The sequence below is a fragment of the Engystomops pustulosus genome, chromosome 8 (assembly GCF_040894005.1).
Source record: "Engystomops pustulosus chromosome 8, aEngPut4.maternal, whole genome shotgun sequence".
Taxonomy (NCBI): domain Eukaryota; kingdom Metazoa; phylum Chordata; class Amphibia; order Anura; family Leptodactylidae; genus Engystomops; species Engystomops pustulosus.
In genome coordinates, this window is record NC_092418.1 from 47,450,325 (window position 1) to 47,462,626 (window position 12,302).

The window sequence follows — 12,302 nt, forward strand, 5'->3', positions numbered from 1 at the left end:
TGCCTTCCACTGGAATTACTAGTTAAGTTCTCTCAATGAATGATCATAACTCTGGTCCTTGGTATTTTGTAGTTCACTTTTTTCTTTCTTTGTTTTTTTTCATCTCCTGGAATAAAATAGGAATCAAATCCAAACACTACTAACCTTGTAATACAAAGCACTACGACGCAGATGATGGCGATCTGAATTGTTCCTATCACCGCTGCTATTAAGACATACTGGAAACGTACAGGGCCTGGGACTACGTATAATACATTAAAGTCCTTCTTTTCACATTTTGATCCACTGTATCCCGCATCACACCTACAGAGAAAACGATCATTATTACAACAGAACTAATACAAACATGTATTATAAATCTATAAATCCATAATCATTCTGATTGTCAATTATGTCAGCATATTATTATTTCTGCTTTTCTATTGAAGTATTTAACCTTAAATGGGTTGGACACTTTACTGGGTTTTTTTACTTCTAAATTTATTCCAATGGGTAACAAGTATAGACAGGCTAGACTACACCCCGCGTGGCTTACAGCTACAGTAAAAAGGGCAATTAATGAGAAAAAGAGGGCATTTAAAAAATATAAATCTGACAGGTACCCTGAGGCTTTCAAATACTAAATGAAAGGCAAGTGGCTAAAGATAGCAAAAAAAATCCCAAGAAATTTTTTAATTATATCAATGCAAAAAAAATGGGTCAGAACAGATTGGACCCCTTTATTCTGAAAATGGGGCATCGGTGACTGGAGACCAAGAGAAGACGGAGATACTTAATAGGTTTTTTAGCTCCGTTTATAGGATAGAAGAAAGAACTTCTGACTTGGGTGGTGCCAGTGCGGGTCATGCATCCTGTAATATACTAGACTGGCTGAATGTAGGCATTATCCAATCTAAGCTCAATAAAAACAATGTGTACAAGGCTCCTGGACCCAATGGGTTACACCCCAGAGTTCTTAAAGAACTCAGTTCTGATATTGCTGTACCGCTGTCTAAAATCTTCAGGGATTCCGTAATGTCTGGTGTGGTGCTAAGTGACTGGCGCAATGCAAATGTGGTGCCAATATATAAAAAGGGCTTTTATGATGAGGTGAGCAGATGCCTGGATGGAGGAGCAGCTGTGGATATTGTGTTCTTGGACTTTGCAAAGGCATTTGACACTGTACCTCATAGAGGTATATATTGGTTTGGCAGAAATCATTTGCATTGGATTGAGAACTGGCTGAAGGATTGTATCCAGAGAGTTGTGATCAATGATTCCTACTCTGAATGGTCACCAGTTATGAGTGGTGTACCCCAGGGTTCTGTGCTTGGCCCACTACTATTTAATATATTTATTAATGATATAGATGTAGGTAAGAATTAATAGCACTGTGTCTATTTTTGCAGATGACACCAAGCTGTGTAGTGTAATACAGTCTATGGAGGATGTTCATAGGCTGCAGGCTGACTTGGACAAACTGAATGTTTGGTCATCCACTTGGCAAATGAGGTTTAATGTGAATAAATGTAAGGTTATGCACCTGGGGGCCAATAATCCAAAGGCAAAATGTGTCCTTGGGGAGTAAATCTGGGAGAGTCTCTTGTTGAGGAGGACCTGGGGGTACTAGTTGATCATAAATTGAATAACAGCATGCAATGTCAAGCAGCTGCCTCTAAAGCTAGTAGGATCTTGTCATGTATCAAAAGTGGTATGGACTCTCGTGATAGGGATGTAATATTACCACTATAGAAGGCACAGGTTCGGTCACACCTGGAATATGCTGTCCAGTTCTGGGGATCGGTCCATAAAAAGGATGCTTTGGAGCTGGAGAGGGTTCAATGTAGAGCCACAAAAATGATAAGGGGTATGGAGGGTCTTAGTTATGAGGAAAGATTAAAACAACTAGATTTATTTAGTCTGGAAAAGAGACGACTATGAGGGGACATGATTAATCTATTTTAATATATGAATGGTCCATACAAAAAATATGGTGGTAAGTTGTTTCAGATTAAATCAAATCAAAAGACGAGGGGGCACTGTCTCCGCTTGGAGAAATCAAGGTTTAATCACCAGAGGCGACAGGGCTTTTTTATTATGAGAACTGTCAATCTGGGGAATAGCCTCCCTCAGGCGCTAGTCACAGCAGGGACAGCAGAGAGCTTCAAGAAGGGTCTAGATGCCTTTTTACACCTAAATAACATTGATGGCTATCTTATATAGAATTGTTTCCCCTAAATTCCTTCCTCATTGAATCCCTTCCCTTCCTTGGTTGAACTTGATGGACAAGTGTCTTTTTTCAACCATATAAACTATGAAGATTGACTTCACATTACATATCAAGAAAGCAGTGCAGAAGATTCAATAGATGTATATTGGTAAAGTACCTAATATCCTGACCCCCCCACACTTACACATGACAAAAAACATGAGGTAAAGTGGCCAACCCCTTTAATGTAACTACAGTATTTTAAATAGATTTGTTTGAGTAATGTTTACACAAATAAGCAAAGATAAGATCATGTAAATATTAATTACGTATGTCTATTATTCTTATTTGTTTCGTTTTATCCCCACCCCCATTGCTACCAACCCCCCTTGAAATTCTGAAAACAGATATGAAGTTGATAGAATGACAGTGGCAGTAAGGTCCTATGTGCTGTGATATGTCACTACAGATCTATAAATGCAAAGCTTTTCAGTTTTCCTAAATGCAATCTTCCTGAAACAAATGTAGACATCATAAATCATTTTTGTTAATTTGAACATTTCATTTCCCAGCTGGGACATTGAAGGTGGAGGGCATCGGAGTCATATTTTTTATTTTTTTAACTTTCTTGTCATATTTTAATGAAATAATTTCACTCGCTGTAGTGTATCGAGATAAGTGACTATGTACAAAATGCACACTGAAAATAGGCTAGACAGGCAGAAACGAATGGATCCTGAAGGTAGAAACTTCATAGTAAAAATCCCATTAAATCTACAAATGCTTAATGAAAGAACGTTGAATGAAATGGGTTGAGAAAAATGTTGGTTCCGTTCTTTCACAGTGTATAGAACTGGAGAATTTAACATTTCTATTTATTAAGTGATTTTTGATGAAGAATAAGAAACCTCACAATCATCGCAGAGTATGGGTAATAAATCCTTGGGTTTAAATAGAATATGTGAATGGAACAAAGTGAATAGTACTTTTACTACTTGTTTATCATAGTGTTTTTATACATAAAATTAAAACTTTATTGACACATGGCATAACTGTACATCACAGTGCCATTAATGATCCATTGGGAGGGCTCACAGGCATTATGCAGCAAACACCTGACGCTTACACCCACAACCGTTTGCAGATTTAACCTTTCACGTGCAGCAATGGCCTGTCATCTGTTACTATGAGATCCAGGAATTACTGAGTCATCATTGAGTGATCTGAATTAGTTCCTGCCGGAAGAGTATACTGCAATGGAACCCCATCAACCTACAGAACTAGAGTCCCATTCTCACTCATGGGTGGAGCACCATGTCAAGTATGGTAAGTATAGTAATGTTGACCTTTTGTGGAGCAAACCGCTCTACTATCACCTACAGTAGATCTATCATGGGATTCACGCCGATAGCTGAGCTCTGCAGTTTCCAACACTACTATACTGTTGAGTCCCACTCAGAAGTTTACTCAATTTCCAATCTTTGACACTAATTCTTTAAAAAGAACAAAATGTTGGATGACAAAACTTATCTGAATGCTTCTGTCCTCCTGATCAAATGTGATGCTTGATTTGAATTTTGTCCACCCATTTAGAAGAAGTGTATATGTAAATTAACTAAAAAAATGGGTGCTAACTCGCACAATTCCTGTATGTCCCTGGCCTTTACTGTATATTAATGTCCAAATTTATAGTTTCAATTAAAGTAAAATGTCAAAAATTATTCATATAATAAACCCCAAAACATGTATTTTTCAAAGTATATTATATTGATAAAAACTCAAATGAGCTACGGTATCGCCCAGTTATCTATTTATCAATATATTAATAGGAGTAATAAAAGAATAGCAACTATTGCAATTATTACATCAGTTTGGTCACAACTATTTAAAGCAAAATCCATTAATGTACTAAATCCATCTTATTACACCACCACAACTTCATTTCATACCTGCAATAAGGCTCCAGCATGTTATTTGAATGCTCACATTTGCCATGTTTGCAGTAGCCTTCATATGCATCTGAACAGGAAATATGTACTCCTCTGGCGCTTTCTTCTAACTTATTTGCGTTCTCTGGAAAAAATACAGCAGCATTAGCAGTAAAATCAAAATATCAACAATTTCAATTATACACTTTTGTGAATAATTCCTTTTTTAGGAATTTTACAAATACTGATTATTATATCTGGTTATGTTGCATTTACACTGTCAAATTATAAGATTATTACCAAATCGGACCAACTGCCCTATTACTATATAATTGCTTCTATAGTCATTCTCTTGTTAAAACAATGCACCTGAGTGTGCAGAGCCATGAGGCATATCCCCACACATATGGCAGAACACTGCAGCCCCCCAGTATAAAGGTAGATAGCCCACTGCTCCTTTTATATAGGTAGCCCGCAAACTGAACTCCCCTAGTATTTAGGTAGCCAACACACTGCCCCCCCCCATATTAGATAGCCAGCATATTACCCACCAATATATAGGTAGCCAGAACACTGCCCTTCCTCAGAATATAGGTAGCCAGCACACTGCAGACCCCCATTATAAAGGTAGATAGCCCACTTCTCCTTGTATATAGGTAGCCCGCAAACTGAACTCCCCTAGTATATAGGTAGCCAACACACTGCTCCCCCAGTATTAGATAGCCAGCATATTACCCTCCATTATATAGGTAGCCAGAACACTGCCCATCCTCAGTATATAGAGAGACATCACATTGAAGCCCCCTGTATTTAGGTAGCTGGCACACTGCACCCCTAGTATATAATTAACAAGCATACTGCCTCACAAGTATATAGGTAGCCAGTACTCTGCACCCCCATTATTTAGATAGCCAGCACACTGCACTTCCCAGTATATATGTAGCCAGCACACTGCCCCCCACTGTATATAGGTAACCAGCACACTGTAGCCCCAAGTATATAGGCAGTCAGCACACTAAATCCCCCCTAGTATATAGGTAGTGAGTACACCGCCCCCCCCCCCCCCCCCCAGTATATAGGTAGCAAGCGCACTGTCCCCCTTCTGCATATAGAAAGCTGGCACACTGCCACCCCCCAGTATGTATATATCCAGCAAACTGCCCCCCAGTAATAGGTAGACAGTATACTGCCCCCCAGTATACAGGTAGCAAGTGTACTGTCCCCCCACTGCATATAGATAGCCAGCACACTGCAGCCCCCCAATAGTAGGTAGACAGCACATTGCACCCAGTACATAGGTAGTCAGCAAAATGCAGCCGCCCAGTAAATAGGTAGCCAGCAAACAGCACCCTGCTCCCACCTGCTTCTTCAGCAGTAGCATAAACAGAGGCAGCTCAGAAATGCCCCGAATAAAGTAATTTGTTCAGGGCATTGAATGATGTATTGTGGGCTGCTCACTATTTTTTTTTCTGACATTACTGTGTTTTTGTCCTCAATTTAGCATTTGTATTTCAAAAGATGCTTCTAGTTCAAAAATACTTGTTCCCACTTCAGTCCCATAAGATAAAGCTACATCAGAGTCCCTGTAGGAATGGTGAATATCAGATGTTGACAGTGTAATATTCATGCCAGATGGATTTCCTTGAGCTTTTGCCAGGAAGCCTTATCCTGATCTTTTCAGACCAACAAACCTTTCCCACATAGCAAAGGTGTCACTTTCATGCTTTTTACCAATCTAAGATGTGCTTTGACTTGATTCTGTTTTTTATAATGGCCTCCTCTCACCTGCCTTGACTGGCCAGTGTTATGCACGTCGTTTGATATTATTGACTTCTCTCTCTGCACAGGATCTCTGCTGCTGCTTCAAAGTAAGCGTTAGTCTCTGAGTGACCCTCACACATGATTGTGGCTGGAGACTGACAGTACAGATGATCTGATGTAGTATGTACAACACTACCTGATGGAGAATCTAAACACTTGGAAATTTTATCCTCTTCCTAATTTGTGTAGTCGAGAAATAACAAGAGAAGCCACTTTGTAATAGTAGCCTTATTTCTCATGTGAATTGTTTTCCTCTGTACAGGGAAGCCAGTACTGTAAAAAAAAAATACATGCTCTTATTCTGGTAGCTATGGTTACATCCAATGTATTGTATATATTTCTGGCATAATTTATATTATTTTATCGATACATTTAATAAGAAAAAAACATAATTAAACTAATTGCAGGATTATCAAATATTAGCAACGCAAGAAATTAAAATTCTGAGCTGAGAATTGACTGGAAAGGAGAAAAATATCATATTAAAATCTCCACTTTACGGACTTTTCAAGTTGTAGCTATGGCAACCAGAAAAAAGATTTACTGTTTGCATTGCTATCTACATGGAGGGACTTGGAAGCAGTGCAAAATCAGGTCTCAGTTTTTTATAGATTTTTTTAAAAAAAAATCACTTTAACAAACCCTCATTTTCTTCTCAAACAGAATTCCCGATTGCAGCACAGACATTATCCATGTAGGATACAGCTATTACTGTACTTCCACATCTTCATTCCCATGTTCATGTTCTAAATGGGGTTTTAATGTCATCCATTGTCATCCGTTATTCTTCCATTTTTTGGACGGAAAATATGACATACGTTTTTTTTTCATTAACCTCTTCAGGGCCGCTCCACGTAAAAATACGGCAGCTTTTACTGTGACAGTTTGCCAAAAGGAGGTTAATTACGTCATGACAGTAGCCAACATCAAACGGCTATAACTCCTGAACCCTGGCATCTACAAACACAATTCTGGTGTCAAATTAAACAGGAGCCAGATATATCCACCCTTGTAGATCTGAGTAAATATCTCTCTTGTTTAATGGGGAAAACCTCCTGTTTAATATGACACCAGAATTTTGTTTCTAGATGCAAGGGGAGATATAGGCATATGAAGTGTGATCTCTCCAGCTGGTCAGCTGAAGGCAGAATGTAGAAGGTGCTTGTCAGCACCTGTCCAGCAAATGCGCAACCACAACCAGGCTTGGCGCTAGCCGTCAGACTAGATAAGTGATGGCGAACTCACCATGCGACGTCCCTGTGGGCTAAGGCCCTGCCTAAAGCAGATAAACCGCCCTGATACAAGAATAGACCAGTGTTCACACTGGTGCACAGAATACTAACACAGGTCTGGGACAGGAACAAACAACGAATATACAGGACTTCAGGCAGATATAAATAGGTCAGGTTCAGATGCAGGCAGACAAGATCAAGCAGGTTATATACAGGTCAGGTCCAGATACAGACAGAGAAATGGAGACAGGTCAAGATCAAGCGGTATTTACACAGGTCAGACTAAAAATAACCAGCAAAGTATGATGGGAATAGGCAGTTATATAAAGCCGTTCCTGGACACGCCTCCAGCAGCACACTGGGGGAACTGTCCATTACGCTAGTAACCCTTGCTGGGCAGGGCTGAAATGCAAGGAGCAGGGTGTGGCTCAGTTATTCCAAGCACAAGCAGTAAGCCACAGTTCACACACAAATAAATGCCATGTATTCCGCCAACTGCGGATAGTGTGACGTTTAGGTACGGACGTTACAGTGCTGCAGGAAAGACTTTCACTTTGGAGAAGTACATGCACCCTCTGCATCTGTAGCTGAACCTGGGAACAGGTCATGGAATAATGCTGTACATATTTATAACATAGTTTGGTAAAAGTTACTACTTATTAAAAAACACTAATTGGAAAAATTACAAAAATTCTTGTTTTTTCACATTTGAAGTCAATTATTGGCAAATTTTAAATATGTAATTATTTAAATTTATTTAAATATTGTATCAAGTTTTTCTTTAAAAAAAACAGTGCATAGCAGAACGTCAAAAATTGACCTGGACATTTAGGCACAAATGACCATTTGTCATGAAGGGGTTAGAAAAAAAGATCCATAACAGATGATGCCTAACTGACCGTAATGGATGACATTTAGTTATCTTTTACATTGAAGTCAATGAGGATGGTTAATAAGTGTCAGTATTTACAGGTTTTTTTAAGATGAAGAAATAGAGAGAAGCAGATAGACAGAAATAATTAATATATAGAAAGAAAAATAGAAGATGGATCGATTATAGGTAAATTTGAAGGATTGATAGATGTACTTTATTGTACCTTGAAACATGGAATAAAAAACACATCTTTTGCAACTTTATATTGGACGTCTGGAAGTGCTGCTTACTTTTCGCACATTATAGATGTTTGCACCACCCCAAAACACCAATAATACTTTAAATACTTTAAAAAAAGCCCCATTACCACCCTAATAATTTAGGAAATCTATGAATGGAGCTGCACCAGAATTATTTGCTGGGCAAGTTTTTACATTTCTGCACACTTGTGACTTTTTTGGGGGGTAGTGTAACCAACAACATGTAGGGTTCAAGGAAGTTATCACACCATTTAATCATTTTTTTTACTCTTCCTTTTCTGAATTTCATAAATTATTGGTGATTTTGATGGGTTTGTTTGCAGGTTTTCTCGTGTGCTGATCTGTTGTATGTTGTGGTCTAGTGTGAGAACTGCACCAAATTCTTCATAAAAAATTCTACATTGGACAGTCAAAATCATAAATCACAAAAATAACTCCACAAACACTTGATCAAAAATAAAACAAATATATTATGCCGTATGGAAGAGACCAGTAAAAGAAAAAAATTAATAACAGAAAAATTAATTAAATTAAACCCCAAAAATGTTAAAAAGTCCCAAATATTTTCCTAGATTTAATGATATCACTACGAACACATGGCAAATTATAAAAGTGAAGAAAATAATATAGAGCAGGAGGATGAGAAGATTTAGAAGAGATGATATAATCACCATGTTTCCTCAAGCATTATGCAGCATTTGATAAATTTCATACTAATCGGAGGACTCTGCACCCAAGCAAAACAGACTTTAAAAACATCCCTTGTGTTATATTGCCTCTAATATGTCTATAATTCACATGATCATATAGTCTGGTCAAAAAAGGTACTTTAGTTTTTATAACTTTGCCTAAAGCATGAGGAGACCTTCTTTTGACATTGAACATGGATTAATGAGCAGAATACTGTACGTTTCATTTCTAGGACTGTCTGTGTTGCTATGAAAAACATACATGAACAACTGGACCATCTACAAGCTTTGCTCTTATAGAATGTGCACTCCACATAATTTGCTTTTATTCCCATATTTTCTTTTGCTTTCATTTTATACACATTGCAGACAAAAATAAATGAAATATTCAGAATATGATGGAATATTTATTTGTAGGACACACGATACATGGTCTCCCTTTTAGCACAAGGAGTGTCATGTCCTACATAATTTCACATCCCAATAGCACTATCCCCTGGTGGCTTAAAATGCTGCATTTGGCAGAAGTAGAAAACTAGTCATGTTAATAGCAACTGCCAGGTGATATCTGCAACAGGATAGCGCTGTAGTTTGCTCCAAGGCACAAAACAGAATAGCAAAAATAAGTGACAGACATTTGTATGTTGCTACCAATTAGGAGAACTTATTTGTGATATTTGTACCTGTAGCAGTGGAAATGTGGGATACATGAAGCAGACCTGCTATGGATTTACATTTGGCTTATATGCCAGGGATTGCTGATGACTTACTTATGCTGAAAGAATGATATATGTTCTGGGAGTAGGCACCTGCATAACTTTTTCGGTTGTGCATAAATGTGTATTCAACTGAAGTTCTCATTACAGAGACTTCCTTCAAATAAATTATATACTTTATCATGGAGCAGACCTGGCATTAGAGCTATAAAACCTTAGCTGTCATTTAGCATAAACTCCAGCCATCCCAAGGGGTGGATTAAGACTGCCATAGGCCCTGGGCAGTATGAATATTATAGCCCCAACAATATTATACCCTACATTTGGTACTAAAATCAAGCTATTCAGAGAATGGAGGATGTGTCCCTTTTACATGAATTGAATCTATGGTTTTGGGAAGGGCCTTCAAAGGTTCTGAAATGGCTCTTGTGTACATGTGTATTGAGAGCATGAACAGCATACAAGGTTTCATGGGTGAGGGTCCTTCTCAGTATAAAATTTGGTGGGTAGTTTGGGTGGTCATGGGGCTTGGGTCCAAGCCCACCACCCAAACCTCCCATATTATAATCCACTACTTGTCATCACTACTGAAATGTAGTGTCAGACTAGTGTCAGAGGTCCCAACTTGGGTTCCCTTTGACCAGACCTCAAAGGCCACCAGAGGATAGCCTGAAACTCTGATGAGCCAACCTAATTCTGCACTCACAACACCAGAGCAAAAAAAGCTGTGGAATTTGCCATGTTGTAAAACAAAGATAGCAGAAACCCCATCAGGGGGGTTTAAAAAAGCAACCCCATCAAAGCATATATACGCAGAGGCTGTAATACTGATGTATTTCCTTTACTTCAAATAAGCATTGCAACTTTTGGTTTTGTACGGTATAACTTATTCTTGGTATTGCTACGAAGACAACTTATCTTATTTTTTTCGTTGATATATGTTAGTACATGGTGTAGTATTTTTATTTTACCACTTTCTGACATTTGGAAGTTTGGAAAGGGCTATGAAACCGAGTTCTGCTCATACATGGTGGGTACAATCTGTATCTTGCACACACCACCTGCTGGAGACCTGCCAGGCTGTAGGACAGCCCTCCGGTACCCATACCAAGCACCATGACAACAGTTTGCCCTAGGCCGCAATAGCCAGCCACTCCGGAAATCTGGGCCCCGGCTGCCTTCAGGCCCACAAGAAAAGGCTGCACTACAATCATAGCAGCAACTGGTTTAGCCATCCATCACTCAGGTCACAACTGATACTGGCACACAGGATCTTTTGAAACCACTTCATATCTCTGCAGGGGAAATCAGTGAGTCCTGACACATATACATACATATATGTATATTACAGAAATATACACACTTATATGCATAAGGCAGACATACACACACACACACACACATACATCCTTTCTCACTGTACTTAATATATTCCATAATAGTCAGCTTCCTACAAGGAAGGGGAGGGCTATGAAAAGACCCAGAAAGTGCAGTAAGTGAGAGCTTATTTTAAACAGCCGGAGCTGTGGTCCCCTTTGACACAGTGCATGGACTAGGTGCAAGATAGGAGTAGCGATGGACTGACATTGTCCTGTAGCTGGCTGTGTGCTGTACCCAATCGATCTCACTGTTTCAAATAACTGTATCTTCCTCTTTAGCTGCAACCTATCTGTAGACATAAGGTGGTTTCGGAGAACATGGGGCAGATGCTATAAAGTGACACCCTGTGGAACCCACTCGCTGTGTCCCATTGTGTATAGTACAGTCACGAACACTTTATAGATACATGTGCAAGCAGTTCACACTGAAAAGAAAATGCAAAGTCTGACAAAAAAGTGCAAGGGCTTTAATAAATGTGGGCAAATATTTAAAAAATCGAATCAAAAAACCCTTATTTATATAGATTAAAAATAAAATTCATATAAAAAAGACATCTTGCATTTAGTAAATGAGCCTATACACTGCAATCTAAAAATATGATTGTTTGGAAAAATGGTGCCATTGGAAAGTACAATTTGTTCCTCATAAAATAACCCCTACAGAACAGAAAAATAAATATATGGCTTGTGGTTGGTAGGAAGTAAAAAACTGAAATGCTAATAAGAATACCATATATACTCGAGTATAAGCCGACCAGAGTATAAGCCGAGGCCCCTAATTTTACCACAAAAAACTGAAAACCTGTTGACTCGAGTATAAGCCGAGGGTGGGAAATGCATTGGTCACAGCCTCTCCAGTATGTAGCCAGCCAGCCCTTGCCCCAGTGTATATAGCTTGCCAGCCCTTGCCCCAGTGTATATAGCTTGCCAGCCCCTGCCCCAGTGTATATAGCCTGCCAGCCCCTGCCCCAGTGTATATAGCCTGCCAGCCCCTGCCCCAGTGTATATAGCCTGCCAGCCCCTGCCCCAGTGTATATAGCCCCCCCCCCTTCCCCGTTGTGCAGCACAACAATACCGGATGGATCGCACAGAAGATCTACGGGTGCCTCCAGAAAGGCGAGTTTTGATTTATTTATTTTTTTGACTCGAGTATAAGACGAGTTTGGGTTTTTCAGCACATTTTTTGTGCTGAAAAACTAGGCTTATACTCGAGTA

The 12,302-nt window shown here is 39.1% G+C and overlaps 1 protein-coding gene across 2 annotated transcripts in view; it reads right to left on the reverse strand.

The window, feature by feature from the left end:
- The window catches only part of TMEFF2 (transmembrane protein with EGF like and two follistatin like domains 2), a 337,792-nt gene that overhangs the window by 12,475 nt on the left and 313,015 nt on the right, over nt 1-12,302 (reverse strand). For both annotated transcript variants that reach the window (XM_072120853.1, XM_072120854.1), the window contains exons 8-9: nt 4,138-4,261; nt 145-303 (exon numbers count right to left, since the gene is read on the reverse strand). In XM_072120853.1, coding sequence (XP_071976954.1) covers nt 145-303; nt 4,138-4,261 — 283 coding nt within the window. The remainder of the gene's footprint in view (nt 1-144; nt 304-4,137; nt 4,262-12,302) is intronic.